This window comes from Chamaea fasciata, unplaced genomic scaffold (assembly GCF_029207755.1).
Source record: "Chamaea fasciata isolate MVZ Bird 193981 ecotype frontalis unplaced genomic scaffold, bChaFas1.0.hap1 SCAF_5, whole genome shotgun sequence".
Lineage (NCBI taxonomy): Eukaryota > Metazoa > Chordata > Aves > Passeriformes > Sylviidae > Chamaea > Chamaea fasciata.
This window is the reverse complement of record NW_027094090.1, coordinates 73,690,396-73,717,134: the sequence shown is the minus strand read 5'-3', so window position 1 is coordinate 73,717,134 and position 26,739 is coordinate 73,690,396. Positions and strand designations below refer to the sequence as shown.

Sequence of the window (26,739 nt, the reverse complement as noted above, 5' to 3'; positions counted from 1 at the left end):
GTTCCAAGCAAGGCAGAGGAGAGTAAGGCCAGAAAATGGTGAGGCAGAAAGGGAAATATGCAGGACTGAGAGAACAGTCATGTCCTAAAAGTCTGTGCCTGGCTTGGTGTGACTTTCACGGCAGTGTCAGTGGTAACTCCACTAACAGGGGAGCTAGGGGAGAGCAGAGTTTAGGAACTCAGCAAGTGAAGGAATGCAAGAAGACTCCCAGGTGAAGAGATGCAGCCTTACCAAGGACTGGCGTTGGGTTCTCTGAACTTAAAAACATGCAGGTCCTAGGAAAAAACTGTATTTTAAAGGGATGTGAATGACTTGATGCCATGAAAGGAAAGGTGGTGCCAGGCTGCAGTCAGTGGAAAGCACCAAGAAACCTTCCTAGGTAGAAAATGTTCTGCACTGAAGGTTTAGCATTTGGGCCTGAACTAGTCAGTGATTCTTTTGCTGTTTTCCTAGACTTTTGGCTTGACTCATTTGTGAGTGGCCATTCTCCAAGAAAAATGTTATGCTGTTTCTATGGGATACACAACAAGTCCAAGTTTTTTCACGATCTGATAATCCTACTTTCCTTGTATGCCTGTGATCTAGTAACTATCTGCTGGTACTGTATTCTGATCCTTGCACATAAAACACCACGTGCTATCTAGAAAATATGGACAACCCTTGGAGTTTAGCAGCGAATGAATTCCCTGAAGACACAAAGTCTGTCCCAATGGGACACATGGTGTGCTGCATACAGGTTCAATATATGTGGTGGAGAACGAAGAGCTGAAGGACAGCATGAGATGCAAGTTGGTGGGACAGGTCTGAAGGGTCAATGCTCCTTTGCCTTGGTTCTGACACAGAACCATCTCCCACCAGGTTCAGGGAAGAACTGCCTCTTCTGGTGAGTTGTCTCTACACATTTCAGTGCCAGTCATTAAAATCTTGGTGTCTTAACCTGAAGCAATAAGTGTGCAATTCTATAGTCTTGAGCTCTAGCTACCAAAAACTTTGCCTCATTATCTTGACTCTGCAAATCTTGTTCCAGAACCTGTAAGAAAAGTTGTGTAAGGCACTGAAGCCCCTTCAGACAGGGAATGTGATGATGGTGGCTTATAAACCAGGATGTGAAACATCAATTAGACAGTTCCAAAAGCCATTTGATACCACACAGGCAATATTGTAAGCTTGTGTTTTATTTCTGAATCCCTGATGTGGGAAATGAAAGATTAGACAGTTTGAGCTCTTGGAGCTGCATTTTTTGAGCAAGGACAAATACCTGAAAAGGAATTCAATTAAATCATAAAACACTAGACTTGGAATCTGGACAGCTATGCTAAGTATTCATTATGCTTGAAATTAACACTATCTCTCCTTATTTTAGAGCAATTTCCCTGTCCTTTGGGAATGTTCTTTTCAGGACAGCTCCTTGCAGGATATGCTCACCTCAGAGCCTGGCTGTCATTGCAATGTGCTGAAAATGAATTAGGTTCAATCTACCTGTAAGGCCCTGCTTGCTCATCTTTGCCCATTAGCAGAACAAATTCTGCACATCTTTTCTGACACACCTGTTGCTGCAAAGTCCCTTTGCAGGCAGAAATACTGCAGGAAGGCCCTTTGGCACAGGCAGGATATTTAAATTTCTCATCTGGCTTAAGCTGTCCTAACTAAACTGTGTGGAGCAGGATGTCAGTATTTGTTAATAGTAAATTTTCACACTTACAGGGAAAGTAGGATGCTTTTTATAGCTTGCTTTGGATTGACTTCTGACTAGATGTCTATCTATAGTCTTGGCTCTTGAGAGGAAGCATCCTTAATTCTTAGTGCATCCTTAATTCTTTCTGCATTGTGATGCTTGCAGGCTGGTTTAGTGTCCCAGCCCTCCTGTTTTCTGCAGGAAAAGGGCATCAGGTACACATTTAAGGGCTAATAAGTACCACTGGGATATTTCATGAAGATGTTCTCTGGGACAGAAGTTTCTACAGGGAGAGCTATTTCAGATGAGTGCTTCAGTGCCAATGGGAAAAAAACATAGGGGGAGATTTTAAAATGGACTGAGAGGAAAAACATTTTCTTTGAACCAACTTGTTGAGTCTCCAACATTCCATTAAGAAACATTTTATAACCTCCAGTCCTTTTAAAGCAAGAGTATGAGCCTGCCCCTCACCGCACAAGGAACAGAATTTTCTTGTACTTCTGTTGGAAGACAATGTGCTTTTTGCTTTTCAGAAGGGTCCTGGTGTATTCCTGGGTCAGGCACCAAAAGTTTGAGGAGTTGGAGGTGGTATTTAAATGCCTCACCAGTGAGATGGGAGGAAATGCAGGAGCACAGGGATATGTTCTGTGGGACAGAGTGAAGGCACCTAAGCAGTGGATTCTGGTTGATCCAAGCAGGAGCACCCAGAGTTGAGGGATCCATGAATCCTCGTGTCCTTGAGATTCCACACAGAGAACATGTTCTGAAGGATGCCCAATGAATGGACAAGTGTCCTGGGTTGAAGTATATTCTATCACCATCTTCATGAACTGTTGAAACCAGGTGAGGCAGTGCTTCCTGCCTCCTCCACTCTGGCTTATCTTCTGTTAATGGGCCCATCAACACCTTTGCCACACGACTCACAGATAACCCCTTCCTCCACTATCTCCTGTTAATGGGCCCATCAGGCCTTATCACATGACTCACCATCCCATTGTGAGATGCTCCACCCAGAGGGAGGAATCAAGCATTCCAGCCTGGATGTAAGCTGAGACTCTGAACACCAGAGGGGTGCTTATCCACTGGATTCCCAGAGGACCCGAGCTACTAGACCTTTCTACAGGATCACTGCTTCAGGAAGACCATCTCATCTGGACTGCTTCCATCACTCCGCTCAGGTTGTATTCTGACTCTGTCAGTGGTCTTTTGTATTATTGCATCTATTTTATTTTACTTTCTTTTTTTCCTATTAAATTGTATCTCTGACTTGGAGCCTCTCATTTGTTGTGCTTTCAAACCACTACAACAAGACACTGGGCTTTGAAGATACTGCTAGAGATATTAGGACAAGATGGGGAAGGGTCAGGTGGAGATAAAAACTTGTTAGCTTAAAATATTCTGATTGATGGCTTTTTCTCCCCTGGGAAATGGGCCTTACACATATTCACACCCCCAAATGTTTTTCTCAGACATGATCTTTATGGTCTCTTTCTTTTACAAGAAATTTTTTTTGACATTAAAATTGATAGAGAGAAAAACTAATGTGGAAGCCAAGGAGGCAGCCACAAAAGAAGTCTCATCTATTCCCAACCATTTTTACACAGTTACAACACAAACTGACATGCTTATGTGTGGAACCTCCCCCTGATGTGGTATTCAGCTATTTAAAGGTCTAAAAGCATTTATTCCCCCCAGGGTTTTTTGAAGTAAACTTCTAGTCTAATAATTACATTAGAATTGAAGTGACTGATCTAAGGTTGTACAAGAAATCTCTGACAGATACAAAATGTGAATTCAAGTGGTTGGCTTTCAAAGACATCTACTCCTTAATGACAACTACATCATAAGATATAGATATCCCAAACCAATTCAGGTAGGCACTGCATCATTTACTTTGTCCTAGCTGCTGTTTGGGTAGTCTTTTCCAAATAAAGAAGTTTGCCTCCCATGAGGGCTGCCTTGCATCTTCCTCAGTGCTTCCTGCAGACAGAAAAGAGGGAGAGCAAAACTGTTCTGTTGGGCTATTAAAGATTTTATTTGAAGCCTGATGATCAGCAAAATCATAATATTAGTATGAGCAAATAGCTTTCTACTACATATAAAATACAGTCTACCGAAGCATGGAAACTCTGTGAGTGGTTTCTAAGAAACATGACAAAGAAAACTCCTCACAGAAAGGATATTCAGGGAAAGTTCTTTAAATTGAAGGAGAAAACATTTCCCCTGAGTCATAACTACACTTAACTTCTATGTGCTAGAGAAGGAGGAGGTTGTGGTGTAAAGGAAATGGGATGTTCCCCCAGTAAAAATTTCAGATGAGCAGTTGCTTCTTCAGGCATCTGCTTGTAGGATTATGCCAGACGTAAAATCCATATGGTGCACTGCAAACAAGGCACTCACTGCTATACAAACATCAGCTGATTTTTGCACATCTTCTGCTTGCCTTCTAGCAAACAGTGGAGAGAACCCTCTAATCTCTGCTGGGGCTTGCTGGGTCCTGCCATAATTAAAGAGGAAGCAGGAAATTAAAAGGTACTGTGTTCTTCAGGGACAGGCATAAATTGAGGCAGAGAACAATTGTGGCTTGCCAAGACCACACAAGGAGTGGGAGAACCCTCAGATTTCTATTTCTATTCCCCCAGTATGCAGCCCCCCCATTAGGAGATGTGGGACTACTTGCATTAAAACTAGGATTGCTCTACATAAAGCACTGTGAAACTTGGAAAGTGGATCACTGCACTCAGTCTGGATAATCTCCTGGCTAGCTGTGCCCCTTTGGCACACAGGGGCACAGGTAAAGGATGTCCCACAGCTCAGATCCTCAGACTAAACCACCCTGCTCAGGCACAAGTGGCTGCACACCTTCTTCTTCAGTGACTTAATGTCCCTTTTAACTGAGGGACTTAAAATTATTGATTCCGAGTGCTCAGGTTGGTAGGGCGCCTTTGAAGAACACTGTGGTCCCACAGGGGTTTTGATAAGGATGTTTTAAAGCAGTGGTGTAGCTGAAGAATTTGTTTACAGTGAGACAAATATTTCTGCTGCTTGGCTACAGACAGATAAGTTGTTTTTTGGGGTTTTTTTTGTTTGTTTTTTTTTTTTTTAACCTAGGAATCTGGAGACTGTTTAAAAAAAGAGAAACAAACCCCAGAAAAGCTTCTACAATGAACAAAAAAAAAACCAAAGCCACAAAAAAAACACCAAACCAAACCCCCCCAAAACAAAACCACACACTTGCGGCACTCTGAATATCTCTAGCTTGAAATACAATTAGACTTCTGAATAATAAGCATGTTTATGTGTTATCTTGCTTCCAAAGGAAAAGAACACCTTATGGATGGCCCAGCCAGCACAGAACTTTGCCTTCCACATAAAGTGACCTTGCAAAAGAAAGCAGCCAGGCAGAAGAAGAATGAAACATAAGCCAGTAACTTAAGAATCACAGTAAAATGAAATGCAATTGCCCAGAGTTTGCTCTCCATTTCACTGACATTGGTTTGTGTGGTCAACCTGTTGCAGAAGTTTCTAGATGATAGACTTTAAAAGACAATTCATCTGTTTAGCCTTAAGAAGAACTACTACCCCATAGTGCTGTGACTGTGGTGAAAGGAATCCTAGATCAGAAAAACAGTAATTCTTGTGTCAGGTTTGTTTGTTTTTAATACCTGTGCTGAGACTTCAAGTGCTGCTTGGCTGGTTTTCTTTGATGGAGATCTTTGAAAGAGGTTAACTCAAGAAATTTTTTGATTTGTGGAGCAGAGCACATATAAAATCATCCAGATGGCCGAGAACCAGATGCAGTCTTCTTTAGTCACAAAAGCATTGTCATTTCTCATGACTTAACTGCAATGTTTTAGACGCTGCCTTTTCTGCAGCCCTGACTGATGGCAGCAGGCACTGTGAGAATCTCAGCTTTGTTGAAAAGCCCATGGAGGTGTGTATTCAGCCACTGAGACTATTCAGAGAAGTTTGAAGATGTTATGCAGGTGTGTTCTGAAACCTCACACACAAATAAAAGAATCTTAATCGCTGAAATAAGAGTGCAGGAATTCCCTTCCACCTTCCGCTCCTTTTACTCTATTCCCGGGAGATTTTCACTGTCATCCACACTTTGCACCTGTACAGCTACCCCAAGACAATGACTTTAAGCATTTTTCTGAGCTTAATAAAACCTTCTCCTTGTGTCTCAGCATTAGATAGTAAATGACTCCAAACTGGTCAAAGATTTTTCAAGTTTATATAATAAATTCCAGCAGAATTAAGAAGAGATGCTGTAAAACTAGGACCAAAGTCTCTTGCTGTCAACAACAGCTCACTGTGGCTCATTCTGAGACACAGTTACTGGAGAACATTGTAATGTCTCTTCAGACCTTTACACCAGCCTGACCTAAAGGTTAAATATTGAAATGTATGCTTTTTTTTTTTTTCCTGGCTGCTAATTAACTGTTGGTGTAGACACATGTGGACTTCAGGACTGTTGTTCATTTGCTCTGTGCACATAAATGTGATCCTTGCACTAGTATTCACATCCAAACTGTTTTCTTTAGGAATTAAAATTCTCTTGGAGTAGCCTGGAACATTCAGGATAATTAGTATCACAAATATGCAAATCAGATTGTGATTCCCTAGGAGATTCAAAAATGCAGGGGGAGGTGATCTCTGCTTATATCACAGGATGAAAATTACTGAATACTCTGTATCAAACTAGTAAAGCAGTTAACTTTTTTTCCTTTCTAAACAGATTTTTAAGCCCACTACTCAAAAAGGCTCAAGCTCTTCCCAAAATCACCTGGGTTTTTTTCATATACAAAGACATGGAAATATGTTGAAGGAAAGCTTCCATGAAGAAAAACAATGTGACATTCTAAATCTGTAGACATCTCCTGTATATTTGCTAAAGATCAGACTTTTATCACTTGTTATAGGTGTAAAATTAATGTAAGTACTAATTTCATGGCCCTGCAAGCCACAGGGGAAATGATAAATCAAATGCAACTTTTGCAAAATCATGAGCAAAGGAAAGGTTTGAGCAGGAAAAGTCTGACACAAAGGCTTGAAGGATGTGTCCCCAGGAATGGCAGCAGAGCTGTAAGACCCCCTTCCCACTGTTGTTCAGCAGAGGGATAACTTGAAGGAAACAGGGAATAAAGAGATCCTAAGAGGAGGCAGTGGCAATCCATCAAAAACCTCCTTTGTAACAGTACAGAGAAAGCCTAGGAAAGACCCAGGGAATTTCAGACCCTTCAGCTCCTGTGCACAGGGACAAATGCTGAAGGGGTGTTTTGTTTCAACCAGCAGATGCAGCAGGCTAGAGTCAGAATGATTAGCTTAACACTTGCATAGGCTGGTGATGCTGCCCTGTAAACAGGTTCTAAAAGCTTTCAGTTCCACAGAACTTAGGGCTTAAGCAAACAAGGTACATTTTAATGGGGATACCATGACATACAGGATCAAGAACTACAAACCAACCCGGGCCTTTTTTTTTTTTCCTGCTTTTCTCTAAGTAATGTACAAACCAAAGTCCGAATGTGGACATACTCCCAAGGTTTTAGGATTCTGCAAAACTGAAATTGGCCTTATTCTCACTGGGATAACAAATTCTTCATTGTGGCAATACTGGACAAGGTGAAAAATGCCATTCAAACAGTTTGCTCCAGGATTGCAGCACTGAAGCAGAAAGTGGAGGGAACCAGAGGGAAGGGCAGAGGAAGTTACTTTATAAAGAAAAATTGCATTAAGCTCACTTTCTGAGTGAAGATGAAATTGAAGTTGCCCTTAAATGAATTATTTCCCCCACAGCTTGTTTCAGCAGCAGACAAACTCCAGAGCACTCATTTACTCACTTGTTGCATTATGGAAAACACAGCAGAAGAGACAATTATCAAGCTGTGTATACACCTCTGACTTTGGGTAATACCAAACAAAAACTCATGTCAGCATTGTGTCGTTCACTGCACGCACACAACACTCGCCTACGCTGTATCCCCACAGAGCAAATGTAGTTTTTAACGTAAATTTCCTGGTTAAAGCTGCACTAATGGTGGTAAATGGGGCCTGTGTTGGTGGTAAATGCGTCGAGCTTTGACGGAGATCCTTTTCACCCCTAATCTAAGTAAGGCGCCAGCAAATCCATCAGAGGAGATTTATTTGAAAGATTCATCACACTGCTGGCCTTGCTGGCAATAAAACAGGCTATAAAGTTCCACCAAAGCTAAACAGCAGTGTCCTGCTGGGCTGATGGAAATGCCAGTGCACGGAGGGCCCCACGCTCATCGCTTGGGGCAGCCTGAACTGGAGCCTGGCCATAAACAAAGGCTGCCTCACTGCTCTGCAAGTGCTAAACCTCGGGAAGGCATTTGGATCACTAATTGTTTTAAGAGTCTTAAAAGCATTTAGCTAAGACAAACATCTAGAAGTAAGGTGAACACTCAAAATTAATGTGATGCGCTGACAATGGTTTCTGGGGCTACTACTGTGTGGTTTATACTCAGGGTATTATAATTTCTTCCTAAGCTGCTCCCTACCCTTACTTGAACACTTGGAACTATTGCAGCCTGGCACTAAAAAGCCAAAACAATTAAAAATAAACAGGCTGCAAGCAACTGATCTTCAATTGAAGTGGATGGAAAAATAACTCTTCTAGAATGGTTTCTATGTAGGACAGTAGATAAAATAGAAAAATAAATGATACCCTGATTGTACTCTTACTCTGTATCTTTTCTCCATCCTACTTGCTCTGGATGGAGAAAAGATACAGAGTGTAAAAAGCTCCATCAAAGCCCAAGCACAGAGGAGAGGAACTTTCACAGTGATGTGCAGAGATGAGGTACAGCAACTAAGACTTTGCCACTAATCTCTGATGCTGGGAGTTGCATTTTTTTAGCTTCCAGAGCTGCTTCCCAAGACAAATCTGTTTCAGATAAGATAATGTAAAGGCAAACTTAATCCTAAATTGCTGTTTGCTCTTCATTTCGTGGGGCTTGTCTCTTGTGTACTTGATTACTTCTTCAGAGGGTCTGTGTCAATTTTTTTTCCCTACAAAGCTTCTTTAAAAGAAAGCATCCTATATCTAGGGCTGGAATGTCTTCCATAAGGATAAACTTGTGAGGAAAATTTAACTTGTGCCTCCAGCATGTGACACACAGCTTGGAACTTCCAGAGGCATTGGTTTGCTTTCAAACACAGGAACACCTTCAGAGGCAAAGAGAAAGAATACTCTTGCTGCTATCCTGACCCCACTCTTGTCATATTTTATGTTCCTGCTTTGGGGATTGAAAAGACTAGAACACCTGGGTAAAGCTGCTGTAAGAATATTTTTTAACACAGACACACAGCTGTTTTTTGTTTTCCTAAGCTTGTTCTTAGAAATGTCTGAATTGCTTCTGCAGACGTCTTCCAGTAAAAAAAGTAGCCTGGAGCAGACACGCAGCATAGAAATGTCAAGTCTGAATAATTAAATCTAAGCAATGTCCTAGGAAACTTAGAAGGGTGCTGGTACTACCCTAAAACTATTTAAGGCTACATTAAGAAGTTTTGCTTTCAGTGAAGCCTCAGCTGAAAACTGAGGCTTATCCTGGCAGATGATACTCATCCCTGTGGGAAAAAGAAATGCAGGAGCCCCACTGACTTTACTCAGGTCAGCATTTAAAGGCAACACAGCTAAACAGCTCCTGTTATTGGACCCATGATCCTGACATGTCATGTGCTAGTCATTACTAATCTCCTCACTGTTTTAATTACCTAAGCTCTTAGCAAACCACCCCTTTTTAATTTTTGCTCCTCTGAGCAGTCCAAGCCAGGCTCATGTAGAAGTACCATGTCGCTGTTGAACAGAAAATCTCGTGACTTGTGGGCATTTTCTTGCTGTCCTGTGATAAGAAGCCTTCTACTAAAAGCTTGTATCTAGGAGATGAAGACAGAAGGTTGTGGTAAGCCGGTGTTTATGTGACTGAAAAATACAAAGCATACTGATGGGGCAGTTTGAATCATTCAGACAGCAGGAAGAGTCCTTGGTCCAAGGAGTCAGGGTCTAGATTGAGCTGGAATGGTCTGGATCAGAGTCTTGGGTAAGGTCACCTTGGTATGAGTTCCTTTGTGATTCTATTCAGTGTGTCCTCAGTATGTAAAATCCATGCTACTGCAAGGGCATGTTGGTGCTGTGCTATATAAAGTCTAGTGCTGTTGCAAGGCAGGGGTTGGAAAAACGTGTGAACTACAACTTTTTCAGATGATGTATTTTTAGAGAATTTGTAGAAAGTGCTCCAAATTTTGAATGAAAAATAATGCAGCACCTCTGACTGAGGAAACAGCACACCACATTTTTCCTGGGTCTACGGTTGTGCCCTTATAGTGCCTGCATTTAAGCTGTATTTTGTCTTTCAGTCTATTATATTACTTTCTGCTAGCACTGCTTGTGGGGCCATCCCAGACCTCCTCTTTCCTCTCTGGGAGGAGGCAGGGTGGCACGGTCCATGGCATGCCTGACCCTGCTCCTGATGGCCCTGCTCCAAAGCCCACAGAAATAAACACAGCCTTTTTCATTTATTTTCATATATCAACCTCCTTCTCTCTGTGAGTGCCACAGCATTTGTTCAGGACATGGCACAAGGTTATTTAGTCTAGTGCTTTGTGGAGCCTTGAATTAATCTTTAGTTTTCCATAACTAATGTTCTTTCTTAGCTTTGCAAATAATCCCTTGAAATCTTCATCTAGTTTTGAAGATCTGCAACTAAAGCTCACCTTCTGTGACTTTGCTTTTTCATCTTCCAAGAGTGTTAGCTTAAGGTTTGTCTTTCTAAATCTGACTGCTTCTACATTTCCTCTTTGACACGTGCAGATTCCCTCTGTGCAAGCTCTTTATTTGCCAGTGTGTTTTCAAATCCTACATCTTGTTCAGAGATAAAAATATTCATGATAGCATGGGTCACTAGAAAGCTCTGCATTTTTGTTCTGATCTCCATGTGAAAAAATTGCACCTGTATTCTGCTCTTCTATGTGCTCCTGTTAATCCCTGTCCTTGCAAATAAGCCACTGCTGCACAAATTGTGCTGCTCATTTTAATGAGTTCAAAAGCATAAAATTTGGAAATTCTCATTAATATTCCTGCAGCACAGTCCAAACATTGACTTGGTGAATGCTTTCAACCTAGTGCCATAAAATTATATGTTAAATAAAACCAATACAGAAAGTGATATAATTTTTTCCCCCAGATACTTAATATTAAATCTTAAAAAAGATTTCATAATAGAGTTAAGAAGATCATTTGCCTCATCAAATGAAGAGTGTGGTTAGTGTGTAGGAATAAGCAGATAGATAGAATACAAACACTACTAAGAAAAAGGGAAGTGGCCCAGAAGAGAGGATCATGACTATAGCAGTGTTTTAGCTCAAGAGGAAAAAAAACATCCACTAAGCACCAGGGAAAGATTCTCAATTTATTGGTCAACAAGATCATATTTTTCAAGTCAGGAATGGTTACTGCAGTCATCTTCTCTGACCCCCTTGTAATGAAGGACATAAAGTGTTGGTTGCTGGGGAAATTATTTAATGAGGAGTAAAATCCTGGGGTGTTCATGAGGCACTTAGAATTGGACAGGCTCTGCACTGCTGAGAGTAGCAGGTAGAAAACCTGCACTGGCTGCAGGGTACAGCAGTGTCCAGACTCCAGGCTTGTCTAATATTGAAGTGTGGTGCCAAGTGCACCACCTGTGTGACAATACTTAGGCTTTCTTTCAAATGCATCTAAATAATATCATCTTCATGATAAAATGAATAAATATGAATATATTTTGGCAGAATTTTAAATGATATGAACTTAATAAAACTTACATGTAATTAAACCCTGAATTAATAGGATATAGACTTAATATTATATAAACTAGATAAAACTTATGATTTTCTTTCAAATGCATCTAAATAATATCATCTAAACTTTATAAAACTTACGAAAACTTAAAACACAGCTGAAGGAGCTGCTGTGATTTAGTTTCTGGAGACACAGGTGGTCTAAGTCCTCCTACAGCAAGGTAGTGAATAGAACTTTAATGGTGTAATGTTTCTTCTTTTAGAGGAAGGGGCTGTGATGCTGTGCTGAGAGGGACAGGGACAAACTGAAGGTGGAACAGTCATTGATTGGGTATTCCACAAGACACAGTCCAAATTCCCATATGACCCAGCACCTCCATGCATTCATGCACTCTTCTAGGCTATTTTGTGGGTTTCACTGGGGCACTTCTTGCTCCTCAGAAAGCCTGCGACCCAACTGGGAGCTAGAGGATGCCACTCTGTGCTCCAAGCTTCAGGAAGATACGTTTTTCTACAGGTCATACTGGAAAAAACCCTGAACCAAACCCACCACATTCATTTTGTCTTCCAAATACAAGAGCAAAATCATTAAAGCGTCCTTAAGACTCTTCAGAAACTGTAGAAGTGCAACTGGATTAGCCCTTACAAAGTGCAGATCCAGGTGCAGAACTATTTTCACTAGGTTAGTACCCTGGGAGTCACCAGGGCATTCTCTCTTTGTGGCTGGCCTGCAAACTTTTTCCTGAGAGCAGTTTGAGATCTGAGAGCACTTTTGCAATCAGCAGGTTCGAAGTGTTCTGAATACAGCTTCAGAATGTCACAGGACTGTAGAGCCCTGACTTCTTATGGGTCACCTGCTGAAGTGAACAGAGAAGTCCTGGGATTGCACAATGACCTGGTACTTCTAACACATTATGTCAGATTGCTTATGCTTGAAACTAAAGCCTATTTTCAACCCTCTGCCATGTTATCCATAACAGAAGCATTTTAACCTTCACCAAGAGTGACAGTATTAATGGGATGAACAGAAAATAACAGTGTACAACCAGGCTTCAAGGTACCTTCCTCATGAGCATGTTTCCCTAAGACCCATTCAAACTCCTGCTGTTGGTCATTGCATTTTCCCTGCTTTTTTGAACATGCCTGCCTGGCATCTCCTGTGCAGAAGCTAGAGGCAGGATCTAAGGTGGCAATGTACTGTTTTAATTCAGCTGTGAAGGTCATCCTCTTACTTCTATTTGCAGCTGGTGCCTGTCTGTGCTGTGGCACTGGGAACAGAAACTCGTATTTCCAGTGCTCTGATGTGCAAACAAAGCTCCTCAGACTGGATGATATTATCATTTTCACAGCTTACTAGAAGGCAACATTTAGTAAATGTTTAGCACTTGAAGAAATCGTACAAAATGAGCCATGCAAAATTATTTTAGGTGAATAAAAAGTCTTTTAGGTACAGACCTAATGTGAGGGGAGATAGATGATACTGAGCATGGAGTTAGTCTTAACAGTACTGAAACTTTGGCCATCTGGGTGTGAAGACCTGCAGGCAAACCATGGTACTTTTCATACCTGTAAAATGTTAGAACTTAAGAAACTGCTCAAAGGTTCTTCTGCATTTTCCATGGTCTTTGTCTTGCCTCATTGTTACTGCCAAACTATCCTGCTCCAGAGCTGATACTGATTGTACCATGATCAACAGCTGTGTGTGATTTCACTGATAAACATTGTAGCTGCTAGAGATGCTTAGGAAAAAGGCAACTTTAATGAGGTTCCTTCATAAAAATAAATAATAAAAAAAGAAAATCCTTCCTTTCTTAGTTGAGAATCCAATGTATCTGCCTTTTCAAGCAGAAAAGAGTGGAAATAGAGTGTGATCTTTTCTGTGGAGTCCTGGAAGTCTACAGAATGAAATGATACATAAGACCTTTCCAAACTATGGAAGTATTTCTTGTAGTACTGCCTCCCAAACTCCTCCCAGTCTGCACTGAACACTATGTGAATTTCCACCACAGTGGTACTGAGTTAAATCTCAGGGGCCTCATTCATACTAGATCCCAAATAGCAAATTAATGAAGAAAACAGTCATACTGAGTCTGTTTAAAATAGAGGTAGTTTGTTTTCATGAGCGAGGCTTAGTTATTTCACATGCCAGGTCAGAAACTGTAAACAAAATTTGCCAAGAAATTACCAAAGTGATACTGAGGATACACGATGGTGGGTGGTGAGAACTAGACTGGTTTAATTATGTTGAATAATAACAAAAGAGTATTCTTGAATGAGATGTAATTATCTGAGATTACCATGGGAGACTGAAGATTAGTATATGAACATCTGATTATCCAGGACACAGCTTACTGTAATATCTTGAGACCTATCATGCTCTACGTAGATAAAGGCCAAATTTTCTTTAATTGGAGATAATTTTTTTGAAACTTTTGCCTGGAAGTAGATCTAACAGACAAAGACACACTGTGGATCACTATTCAATTATTTCATGGTGGAAATCAGCCTGGAGGAGAACCAACTCCAGTGCACATAACCACAGGAATCCAGCTGGGTTAAGCAGCAGTGCTTGGCATCACAGACTCTGCCACTGAGGCTGGTTAACAAAGTGTTTGTTTTGGCACTCATACTCCCATGCCCAGCATTTTGTAGAGTGTGGGGTTTGGTGGGGATTCTTTGTTTGTGTGTTTTCTCTGTCACCCATGGGTCTAATACTGCATTCTTCTGGGGTGACTCTTCGATAATTTTTCCATTTATTCTGCAGTGGAAAAAAAAAATAGCTTACTGATCTTTTAGCTCCTAATTCTTTCTTATACTTTCCTGCTTTGAATGACACTTTTGAAGTTCTCACTTGTAAAGCTCCTCTGAGTCAATTGCTGAGTAGGTCAGGAAAAGATCATGGCTGACAGCCCTAACTGGCTTCCACTGCTCTGGGGAGTGGGATTTTTGTTTCCCGGGGCAGACACAGAGATGAGCTGCTGACAAAAGCAGCTCTCTAGAGTAGGATTGTGCAAATCTCTGATAGACTATATTATAGTCAGACTGAGAGTTGGATGGAAAATATAGCCACATGAAGGGGAGAAAGGAAGTAAAGACAAGCTCCTTTTGTGCTTGTAGTCCTGTGGGTCAAAATGAAATTAAGGCCTACTGGGGAAGTAGTGAAAGACAGGATTGCCAAATATGTTTTTAATGAAAATAAATGTTGCTTCTGTGCTTTATTTTGCTGTCAATAATTAATGTCAGTGGAAGAGCCATAAAGGGGCAGTAGGATCCCCCAGGGCTGACAGGGGCTGGCTCTCAGATGCTGCCAGCCTGGGAGCCATCCACTGGGCTGGATCTCAGCAGCCCTATATCTGAAGTCATGGACAGGAGCTCTGACAATGCCCAAGTCACAATTCCTTTGGTGACTTGGGGCCATCAGGCTCCCCTTTTCTTCACCCCAGTTCCCACAGTGGCCACTTGAGGCCAGTCCCAGTGGCCTGCCTTGTAGGAGGGCCCTGCTGGTAGCCACTGCTCCCACAGCCCTTGGGAAAGCCACAGTGCTGCTCCATCACTGCAGAAATTCCCTCCCTGGGAGGGAACTGTGCACTGGCCCAGTTGCATCCTTCCACCCTGAAAACTTCTCAAGCCACTTAACCAAGCACTTCCCCTGTGGTAATACACCACTGCCCCAGGCCTCTGCTCTTGCCTGTCTGCAGCTCCTCTGCTGCTGACCCCAGCAGAACAACCCGGGAATGTCGCAGCTCTGTGTGCTTCCAAACCCCGGCTGGATGTTTTCAACATATCCCCCATTTTCCTGAGAGCAGATTACTGTCTAACATTTCTGGAAAGGCAGCTGGAGGCTCTAGCCAATTTCTATGACATTTTAAAGCTGCACATATGTTTAATATATCTACTACTTCCTTCCCCAGGGCTTCATGCTTCTCTTGCCATTCATCTTTCCATGCTGGATGCATAGAATGTGAGTTATCTCCAGCATCATTGCCATAATATATGGCACTTCCCAACACCTACATGGTAAATCCATTAGAAGCTGTAACAGCTGCAGCCTGACTCCAGCAGTGTGAATGCTCTACCTGGTTGGAAACAGTCATTAAAAAAAAAAAAAAAAAAAAAAAAAAAAAAACAACAACAACAAAAAAAAACTTTTCCCAATTCAGAAATATGAAAAGGTGATAGAAACAGATGCACCTCCCTCAGCTGTTTTCCTGTCTGCAGGAAAAGGTAGGAGTCAATGAAAATAGGAGGGGCTGGCTTGATCTGAGGTGAATGGAAGGAAATGTGGGCTCAAACAGCAGGCCAGGCTGAGAGCTGGGAGCTCCATAACTTTGGAGGGGCAGTGGGGAGCACATCAGCACCCCTCAAACAGCCTGTGGAGAGGGAAGGGAAGCTGAGGGCTGTCCTCACCCAAAACTGAAATTGCTTCTGCAGCAGGGGGTGTATAAAAGGCTGCCAGTAGAACTGAGCAAACACAGGCTTGGAATAAAAGCAGCAAATGGATGAGGATGCCACAGCTCCTTTGCTGCCTCAGAGCAATTCTTTGTGTCTCCTGCTCACCAGAGTGATGGGAGTGCCTGCCAGGCACGTGGTGAGAGGGTACAAACACCTCCAGTCACCAGCAGATAATCACAGCCCTGTAACCAGGGCTCAGTTAGAGCCTGAAGCATTTCATTGATCCTCCTACCGTAAGTCAGTGTTAGTTTTCCATACACCTAACGTCTTTATTTTTGGGTGCTGTAGATGTAAAAGGCTCAAGGATGGCACAAAAGCAAATGCAAAAAAACAGAGTTTGTTTGAGAAATACAAATGTAATTTGTTTCTCCTGCTCTGCCACAAAGCCAAAATAGGTAAATTTACCCCCTTCTATGATCAAGACTAGCTATGTACAGATATACACTGCTTCCCTTTTTAACCTGTGCAAAGATGGGTTCAGGCAATGACTGCCTGGAGCAGTCAACATCCTCCAAGTCCATGCCAAGGAATGGTTTCCAGGACAGTAGGAACCACTTCAGAGTGACTGTTCTCCGGTGTATCACACTACTGCTGCCAGGATTAGCTCATCTGCATCTCATGCCCTGAGCATTTGATGATGCACAAGGCACTGACAGTGTGGGCAAAGAAGGAGCAGAGGATGAGAAACAGAGATGGGAGGAAGCCCAAGTGAGGAGGATGAGAAAGTAACTGTAAAAACAAGTCTTCCTGTGAAGCACAAAGCCGTTTCATCATATGCAGTCTTTAGGGAACATGTACAGTTCTAGGGAACTGGCAGGGGAAAGGGGAGGGTGACAGCTGAGAAGAAACAAGGCCAAAAAAATATACGCAAGGACTTCAGAAATCAGGGAGGCAAAAAAGTTTGTGGAAGATTAAAAATCTTGCTGTTTCTGAAAGGACCTGCATTCAGTGCCCTGCTGGAGAACAGCAGACTGCCCCAAAGAGTGCAAACCTCTACCAGAACCAGACAAACCATTCCTGGGACTCCACCAAGAAGCTTTGCAGTTGCCTCTGCAAAACTGCAGGAGACAGGTGGGCAGGGCAGCTATCTTATCAAGGCAAGAGCTGCAGGGGGTGGCTAGGCACTGGCCTAGGGAAAAATTGTGCTGCGTGCATAAATCTTGAATCCTGGCATTCCTTCCTCAGTAATCTAACAGCAGGCTATATTTAGTCAAACCTAAACAACAAAAAGAAAAAGAACAGCAGGACTAGTCTTAGCTCTAACAGCTGCCACCAGCTGCTCAGAGGGGATACAGGTAGAGCTGACGTCAGATGTAGTTAAATGAGATGGAACAGGGGAGGCATCTATGCTTGAATGGATAATGCTGGCATCTGGTTAGAGAAATTCTGCATTTTATTGTTTCATGGCTAGCCAGGAGGAGGATCAAATGTCGAGCAGAGCGTGAATGGTTTCTGCTACACCAAGGGCAAGGCCACAGTAAACCATGGACAGGCAAACAAGCAGAGGAAAGGGAGGAGGTAACAGACACAAGCAGAGCAAATGTTTCAACGTCTAGCCCAGGTTCCTGGTGTTCCGATTCTTTACTTCTAGCATGAGAAGATCAACAAATGCAGTTTTGAGAAAGGATGTTGGCTAAAGAGATTGTATCTGTGTGCTAAAGCCACAATGCAATTTATTTCAGCAATGCATGAACCTGGGGCTCACCCTCTAAATAGGCATCCACATCATCCACTGAGCAGGAGCTGGGGAAGGTGCAATGCAACTGTTTGCTTGCCATATTACTTTCTCCAAGGGGACACATTTGTATTCTTGCTGGGGAAGAAATAATCTTCAAGTTAGTGACCTAATTACTGTTATGACTTCTACATGCACAGTCCCTTCAGAGACGCTGGAGCTGGTTGGAAAGTGTAAAATCAGAGAACGTAAAGAGTGGGAATGTTTTATGAGTACTTTACCAGCAAAATAGTACAGGACAATTAATATAGTGGGTGTTAAACATGATCACTCAATAATCCCTTAAGCATCTGGTTTTCATTGCCATTCCTAAGAACAAAAGAAAAAAAAGGCAACTGATCTACTACACTAGTGTAAGAAACAGAGGAAAAAAAAAAAAAGAAGAAAACAAAACAAAATCCATAACAGAAAATCCAGTCTCTTTCCACCACATTTTTGGATTTCTGAGGCACCTTATTATGGTAATCCATACATCAGCTGGTACAGCATGGACTTTGAAGATCTTGTGGTAGCTTTCCCTGCCTCACTAGTAGAGCTGTGAGCTTGATAACTAATCACTCCTTAATAACTCATGTTTCCTCTGCAAAAGTCCCTGAAATGCAACTGTGGGGGGAAATATATGAGCAGGGATTTGTGAAGTAGAAAAATCACTTTGGGCTTCTTTCCCAGTAATCCACAGGGTTTTTTGAATGGGGGGTGGAGTCACAATGAATGCAGTTCTATTTCCCACATGCCCAGACCTTGCAATTGGGAAGTGTGCCCTGGTAGTTTGTTTCAGACATATCCCCAAATAATGAAAACAAAACACAGATTTGTTGAAGGACTCTCTGGTTTGGCTGCTGCTTGAATTTTTTCTGTAGGAACTTTCAAAATCAGGTATCTTTCTCCCAGATATGTTCCCCCATCCTGGCTCAGACATGGGAAAATAGAATAAGCCTACAGATACAAATGTAAGTCTGCTCAGGACTTTCCCAACTGTGACTCTAAAATGACTGGAGTTGCTGAGATCCTCATTTCTGTTATGGCACAGGCTCTTTGCGAGGTGACAATCACTGAAACCACGTTTCTGGTTATTCTTTTGCCCAAATGGAAGCATCCAAGCTGTTGCTGGATCAAAAGGCAACAACAGCCCTCTGCCCCACGTGCCCTGACTGCACAAGCAATGATCTGCTTAGAAGCCAACACATTTATTGGGGGAAGCCTCTGGGAGCTTCAGTATCTTTCCCATTGTTTCACACACTCCCCTGTCCCATTCTTGGCTGCAGCTGCACAGCCCATCCACACAGATGAGAACTGTATCTGCCAGGGGCTGGACAAACCACCCCTGCTAACACAGAAACTTGGAGTATTCAGCCTGGCACACGCACAGCAAGAAGGCACATTGGATAGCACATGCTGCAGCTTGACATTGTCTCTTTTTTGGCCAAAATATGAAGGCTCCTAAGCAGAGGTATTTTGAGCATTCATAGTCAACTCATTTATGAGTTGGAAAAGCATCAGCCATGCACTGTTATCCAGTATATGCCCTGTTTTTCTCCTCCTGGTTCATACATTTTCGCTCCTCTTTACATTTCTGGGCACATACTGTGTCTTGTGATGACATGGAAGAACAAGGCCTTTAAGTCTTTATTAATTGCCACCACTGTAGTTTTAAAAGGAGCTATTTAGGAAATCCTCAGTTTTGTTACCATAGAAATGAAGCTGTAGGATGCAGTGAAAGAACAATTTAAACAGCAGTGTTTAAGTAATTCACTTCAACTTTAATTCTCTGCTCCATCCAAGCTACTCTTGGCCGTAAAGACTTCAAAAGCTCTCTCCCCTCCTCTGTGCTGCTTGACTCCAGCCCAAATTAGGAGGTACAGCCCTGTTATCTATAGCAGGTCTTAGCAATGTCCCTTCCCACCCACAGAGCACTTCCTCCTCTCCCTGAGTGAAGCAGCTGCAAAGTGCTCCTTGGCTCAGGCAGCTCCTCATCTGGCTTTTTTCAGCTGTTGTAAAATAATGTTTATGTAGCTTTTACACAGTGAGAACAGGGTGAATGGAAGAGCATCTAGTCCACTGTACAAGAGCAGGTTGGGATGCTTGTACTGATGGATTTGCCCATTATTCAGTGTAACTCTGATCTGGGGGAACTACTGTGTGCCTCTTTCTGAGCTGGTTTTGCTCCTCTTTTTCTGTTTGAAAGCTTTAGGTCTGCAAAAGGCAAAATGGGAGAGGTGAGTAGATTAGCCACTCTGCTGGTCTTCTCCAGCAGGCAGGAGGAGACAAGGCAAGGAAGGAGAGCAGTGAAAAGCTGCCGCTCACATTAGCTATTGTTTTTTAAACCTTTGAACTGTGGAAACATGATGAGCAGCAAGAAAGCAGAGTAACGTTTTGTTTTCCCTGGATTTAACTCTTTTGAGATGCTGTCACTCCTCAGATTTGTGAACAGTTTTCTGGTTTCCCACCTCACGTTTGGGAGAGTATTGGAAGGGACTCCTTTGCAGAACAGGGAGCCTTTCACCCTTAGAACAGATGCATGGCATTAAGGATGAGACTGGGACATTGCTCAGCTCTCAGTAATGGTAATGGGTCTAATGACTTCAGTAGTGCATGAGGGACAGCTTCAGCTCCCCACATGTCCTGAAGCACACCACTTCTTTCTCCACAGCTGCCTTGACTCACTGATGGGAGAGGAGCCTCTCCAGGACCTTACAAAGCGTGTCTGTAACTCCACAGACGCTGTCAGGTGCTCCAGCCACTTACAGATTAAGAACCTAATGCCTGGCTTCTCCTCAGCAAACAAAGATGAGCCAGGAAAGCAAGCCAGTGACCGTATTTTGGCATGACTTTCTGGCAGTTTCAGTGGCCCTATTTATCACCTAAAGTCTCCTTTTCATTGCATGTGTGCTCCAGCATTCTCCTTGTGCTCTTGCTTCTAGAGTCTGGCTTATCTTCCAGCTGTCTAGCCAAGTCTGCTCCAGTAAGCTCTGACCACAGGCTCCTATCTCCACAATGCATGACAAACTGGTCACAGGGATAGAGAGTGATAGAAAACACACCATCAACACTATTCTAGCAGGGTACTGCCCACCAGACCCAGCTGTCTGGAGACTGCTCTGTGTCCAGCTCTGTTTTTAGCAAAGGTATAACAGCATTTCCACAGCTCCCACTGTTGTTGCTGTTGGCTACAGGCAAATAGGTATTTTCAGACACCACTCCCCTCACACACACATACACTTATTTCTCTGCAGTTGGCCATGCTGTTGAAACTGGATCCTTTTATGGGAATGTACAAGAGGGGTTTTCATAAGCAAGATGGAGATTCTGGAAGACAGAGTTGCTGCTCTGTTGAGGTAGTTGATAGCACTTTATGGCCTTTCCACCCCATTAAATTCACCCTGTTGTGCTGCCCATTTGTTTGTGCCTTCATTTCCACACAGATTCACAAATATGGTCACAGTCAAAAGACGAGACCTCATTCATATTTTATGCAATAGTTCCTTGCATCTCAAACGGAAAAAAAAAGGAGAGGGGAGGAAGACTTTGAAGGACTAGGATGTTTTTATTGGCTTTCCATTTCTTTTGTCTCCCACCCAGTTCCAAGACTACAGGAAAACATGTTGACTATTTATACTATCCTAGTATATACTGAAGTCTACAAAAAGGATACAACAGGTAAAAAAGGCTCTTGTTGATCCTGTAGCATTGTAATGGAGCACTTAAAAGGTAGCTTTGTATTTTTTAAATATAAGCTCTCAAACTATTAAGAATACCACGTAGAGGGGACTCTTAGTTTTCCTACAAATATTTCAATGTTCTCTTGCATTATTTTGAATCCAGCCAGAAGACTGGACAACCACAGAAACCATCAACTGAATGTAAGATAAACCAAAAGGGGAACCACTGAAGTTGCAAAACTTAGGCAGGACAGTGAAATATGAATACAAAAGAGGGGATGGTGTAAGGGAAGCAGGGAAGAAGGAGGAGTTTAAACTTATCCTAGTATATTATCAGCATTCCCTCAGGCATTCTATTCAAAAAGGTGGAATTTAATCTGCATTGCCTTTGAATAAGCAGTATAATCTCTAAGAACTTCTGCCTCACATATGCCTTTTTTCCTGATAGCTGTCAGAACCACTTCACTGATAGTGTTCTGGTAAAATACCTCCAGGGTAAATGTGCTTCTATAAACAACCCATTCCAAAGTTACTGAAACTGTAATACATTTATAAGACAGAACCTTGGCGTGTGTAATATAAAAGTCACTTTGGGGAACTGGAGCTGGCTGATGGCAGCTGAGTCTGGCTTAATGCTCTTACCAGGACATCCTTCCTATCTGTTGCCTTCTCTTGTGCAGATTTTTTTCTAAAATAAACAGTATCTTACAGTTTCCAAACTGCCACAGGGGCATGATGAGGCTCAGTCTCCTCATTTCCTCATCACTGTGGTGCAAGGACTTGTTAGAGTGGTCTTGGAGCTGCCAAGTTAATGCAACACCCCTGAACTACCCGAAAGAGTTTGCAACCCTCACGCTTTGCTCCTCATCTCACCAGAAGAAAGGCTGTCTTCAGAAATGGTTTTTAACATTTATGCCTCCCCCTTGCGTTTCTACCATATGAACTCATCAGTCTATGTTTATTTCTCAAAAGATCTCTACAAATGCAAACTTTACATGTTTGTTGCCTTAGATTGCTGGTAAACGTGTAAACCCGGGAGAGAATTGGCAACAAAACTTCTTTGAGTTGCTGAGTCTAAAATCTCCTGTGGAAATCAGCTGGAACTACAACTATTACAGAAGTCTTCTAATATTTAACAGAGGATAGGGAGCATAATATTCCATGCCTTCACTGAGCACAAGCTATGAAGAGACAAATTGAATATTACTAATTCTGTTCCACCGGAAAAGAATAATGTTGCCACTCACTTCATGAGAAGCAGGTTTGCTTTGGATTGGGAAGTTCGTTTTGGTGCAGTTTATTGTTGGGCTTTTTAAGAAAAAGTGATAAAAGTACTTTTATTTGGTAGCACCTAGGGAAAACAGCATGAAAAGCCAAGGAAGAGAGAATTCCTGGCCTGATCCCAAACTCTCTGACAAGAAGGTCAGAGATGCCCTTTTTTATGAAGAGTTTGTCTGCACAGAGGGAGCAAAAAGTTACCCGGAGACAAGCAGAGCGAAAATCAGAAGTCAAACATACCTGACTTGCCCACACCAGCTCGACCGAAAATTGCCAACTTCACTTCTGCACTCTTGGCCATGCTGGAAGGAGCACAGTGAAGGCAAACTCACTCAATTATCAGAAGTGAAGCAGAAGAACTGTTCCCAGCTCCTGCCTTCAGCTTCACCGTGTCATTGTGACGTCAGTGCAGAGCCTGGGGAAGAACACCACAGGGATGGAACTGCAAGAAGCCAGGCTCTCCCCTTCCCCTGCCCGCCCCCCTCCTTTTCTTCTTCTTTTTAAATAATCATGATAATTGATGCTATGTTCCTGCTTTAAACATTGCAGTAACACCACTGACGCATTTGGCACTGTTTGTGCAGAACCTACCTTCAGCTTTCTGTCTACTTTGCTTCACACTGGCACTGTAAGATTGCAAAAGGTTTGTAACAACCCCAAGCACCTGCCTTGCAAGGCTCCTAATTATTCATTTCTTCCTTTCTCTTTTAGGTGAAATTGCATATATTTACTGTATTTGAATCATGTGCAGAGAATTTTTTTTTTTTTTTTGCAGAATAGATTTAATAGCTGTGAGCACTCACCAGTAGTGCCTGCAGATAGCTACTCTTTCCTTGAGCCCTCCAGCTCCAAAAAGGTTTCAATTACTCAGCAGCAGTTACCTAAAACCCTCTAAGCACTTGTACCTTGCTCACTGCCCTAAACAAACCCATACCCAGAAAGTTCTCTAGTGCTCCCTTTTAAGCTGCCTCAGCTCATACATAAACACTCAGCAAGGTTAGCAGAAGGATGCCAGAGTTTCTGGTACTGCACTTTGAGCACGGGAATTATCTGTGTTCACAGTTTTCCTGGACGACCTTGATTTCGCTAACCTGGACAGTGAAATCTATAACCATTCCTGTCATTGTAGAATGTTTTAAGATCTTTAGTGAAAACACGGCAATAGTGATGATGATGATGATCCTCAGCCCCGACCAAAACGCCAAATACTAGGTCTCCCCTTAAAACAGGGTAGAACTTTGTGTGTGAATGCAGTCAGTTACGGATCTGCTGCTGAGCTGAAGTACCCACTTTAGCCATGAATTACAACAGTGGCGTAGGATGCTTCCCTTGTCAGCACTCCTCGCTCTACAGCAAAATGCATTTCTAACATGTTTTTTGGGAAAGAAAGAAAGAAAGAAAGAAAGAAAGAAAGAAAGAAAGAAAGAAAAAAAAAAAAAAAGAAAGAAAGAAAGCCTAAGGCTTTTTCCTATACAAAAACGCTTGTAAAAAGAAAAAGTAAAAACACCTGACATCGAGAGCGGTCCCGATTCATCTCTGACTTCTAAATGCTCCTGATTCCTTTTGCTTGCGAGTATCAGACCACTCTCAGTCTGCACGGACAGAGAGAGGTACAAACTGTTCCAGTACGTGGCGGAATGGGAGACTCAGGGACTGGCACACCGGCGCTTGCCTCCCGCCAGAGCTCCCTGCCTCCCGCCGCGGAACCGCTGCTCCGCTCCGCAGCTCTATTCCACATTTCCGTGCAGGTGTTGATTCCTCCGTCCCTTCGGGCGGGCTTTGCTCCGCACCGCTCCGGACAGATGCAGGGCGGCTCCCGCAGCCCCCGGCGCTGCCCGGCCCCCGCGCCGCATCCTCCCAGTGCCCGCACCCGCGGAGCCCGCCCGGCGCTCACCTTTCTGCGCGCTGCTCGCCGGCCCGGCACGGCCCCGGGGCGCTCCCCCCGGCGCAGCGGCGCGGCCGTACAATGCGGAGAGTCCGCCCGCCCCTCCGCTCCTCCGCCCGGCCGTACAATGCGGAGCGTCCGCCCGCCCCTCCGCCCCTCGGCTCCTCCGCTCCTCCGCCCGGCCGCGGCTCCGCAGCGCCCGCGGACCTGCCGCGCCCCCTGCGGGCTGCCGAGAGCACCGAGCGCGGCGCGGAGCCGAGCGGGAGGGATGCACAGAGGCGGCGGCCGAGGTGGTTCTGTCCCCCGGCGGTGCGTAACCCGTGCCCGAGAGGAAGGGATGCAGCCCAGTAATTCGGCGGTACAGCAGCCTTTAATTATGTGGGGCAGCTGCTGTTCGCTTGCATGGATTCTGAGTTAGCGCTTGGTAGCGGGTCCTGCCAAGGCTGTCCCACAGTTTAACATCTCGAGTGCTCTCGTTCCCTCTCTCGCTCCCTCGGTGCTGCTCAGCAGTGCCAGCCTGTGCAGAGCCAGTCTCTCTCGTCCCGACACGTGTGACAGCAAAGTGACAGCAGCCCTGCTGCCCCATCACACTGCTTTCCAGTAGCACCAACTTTTTACTCTGAGCTCTGCCTCCCGACTTTCATACTTGGCTTATGGCAAAAGAAATTGCTTTTAGTTCAATTTGCAAATGGGCAGAACGAATCATGTAAATACATTAGCCTCTGCAAGAGGTTCGTGTCAGAGCCGGGGATCAAGTTCTGAAGTGATAGGACCGAGTTCAGCGGACAGATCTTACTTCCTTGCTTATTAAACTATCCAGTAATATAAAGATACATTAGTAACAGATGTGAACCAGAGCTGGAAAACACTTAGAGTTCAGTGGATGTTCCTCTGTTTCTGTTCCAACTCAGATCTGAATGAGATACCAGATGAGGAAAAGCAAAAGCTCTCCCCTCACTGTCTTCCTTCACGCAAAATTAAATAGAAGTTGGATTGCAAAAGGTCTTCCCTGATCCAAGTCTTTCTACAGGAGCAAGATAAACGTTTAGGGGGCAGGATGACAGTCCTGAGGAGAAATGAGAACCTAATTTCCTCTAAGAAGTGCCAGTTGCAAGCACTCAGGAGCAGATCTCAAAATAGTTGCATTGCATATCATGGAAAGGCAGAAAAAAATATTAGAAGGCAGATATAAAAGCAGTAGTGTGGTTTATGCTTCACTTGTTAAAAGCAAAGGCTTTTAGCATTCTCTCACTGTTTGGTTTGCATAATTTAGAGGGATTAGCTTTTTCCATCCTCCTAAGAGAGCAACTGATGTGTATTTTGCATCTGGGGAAATGCGTGTTAGTTTCGAGGCCTGGCATTTGTTCTGTGTCTATGGAATTCACCCTGCATGGGGCTGTCAAACTAAATACGATAACTGGCTTTTCCAAAACAGCAGATAATTTATTGGTCGTTAAAATCCCAGTGGCTGTGCAGTCAGCTTGTGCTGAAGTCTCTTATTGGTGAAGAATTCAGTGAACACTAATCATGGACACAGGCAAAGGTTTCAGAGGCTCGAGACTCAAGACTGGTCCAGGAGTGCTCCAGTTGCTGTTTGTTTTATGTGTACTCACAGTGTTTCATAATGTTGATGAGGTTTTGGGTGATTTTTTCCTACCCAAAATGGATTTTGAAAGCCTTAGTCTTTAATCCTGTAGATCAAGGGCCACCTTGCTTTGTCCAAAGCAATGGTTTTTTGGTGGTTGTGGCTGACATGGTGTATTTTGTCAATGGTTTTGCCATTCGGGTTGATCAAAAAATGTGCTGATGGGTGTTACCCTAGCACTGGTAATGACATCAATGGGTGAAGTCCATCACGTGGCTGACTGCCTGAAGGATGAGGGAGGTTCCTTTCCTACCCTTCCATTTTACGAGAATTTGAGAGAAGAGAAGCAATTCTGGGGTCTGATCCCTGATGGTTTGTGTGCTGTCAGTCTGAATTGAGCCTCATCCTCTTTCCCATCCATCAGAGGAAAGTGTCTTAGATTTCTCCCTTTTGCCTCTTGGTGAGTTTCATGTAGTGTTTCACAGCTTAATTAATTTTTGAAAATAGCACTTTGGTATATTTAAAAATATTATTCCTGTTTCTGCAGGAGGCAGAGCAATCCCAGGACAAGAAGATAGCTGTCTTATGGGAATTACTGGCAGAAATTAAGTTGAATGAAACACACTCCTCTTGGTAACACTCCTTTTCTGCACCTGTGTGAGATAT

General features: G+C 43.2%; 1 protein-coding gene across 3 annotated transcripts in view; it reads right to left on the bottom strand.

The window, feature by feature from the left end:
- RERG (RAS like estrogen regulated growth inhibitor) overlaps nt 1–24,595 on the bottom strand; it is a 98,710-nt gene extending 74,115 nt beyond the window's left edge. Inside the window, exons 1-2 of one of the 3 annotated variants that reach the window (XM_066184463.1) lie at nt 24,498–24,595; nt 22,844–23,018 (exon numbers count right to left, since the gene is read on the bottom strand). In XM_066184463.1, the coding sequence (XP_066040560.1) occupies nt 22,844–22,904 (61 nt within the window). In that variant the 5' untranslated portion in view covers nt 22,905–23,018; nt 24,498–24,595. Of the gene's footprint in view, nt 1–22,843; nt 23,019–24,110; nt 24,131–24,497 lie in introns of those variants that run through there. The other 2 variants (XM_066184465.1, XM_066184464.1) reach the window with 2 other exon arrangements.
- Nucleotides 24,596–26,739: the final 2,144 nt, after the last annotated feature.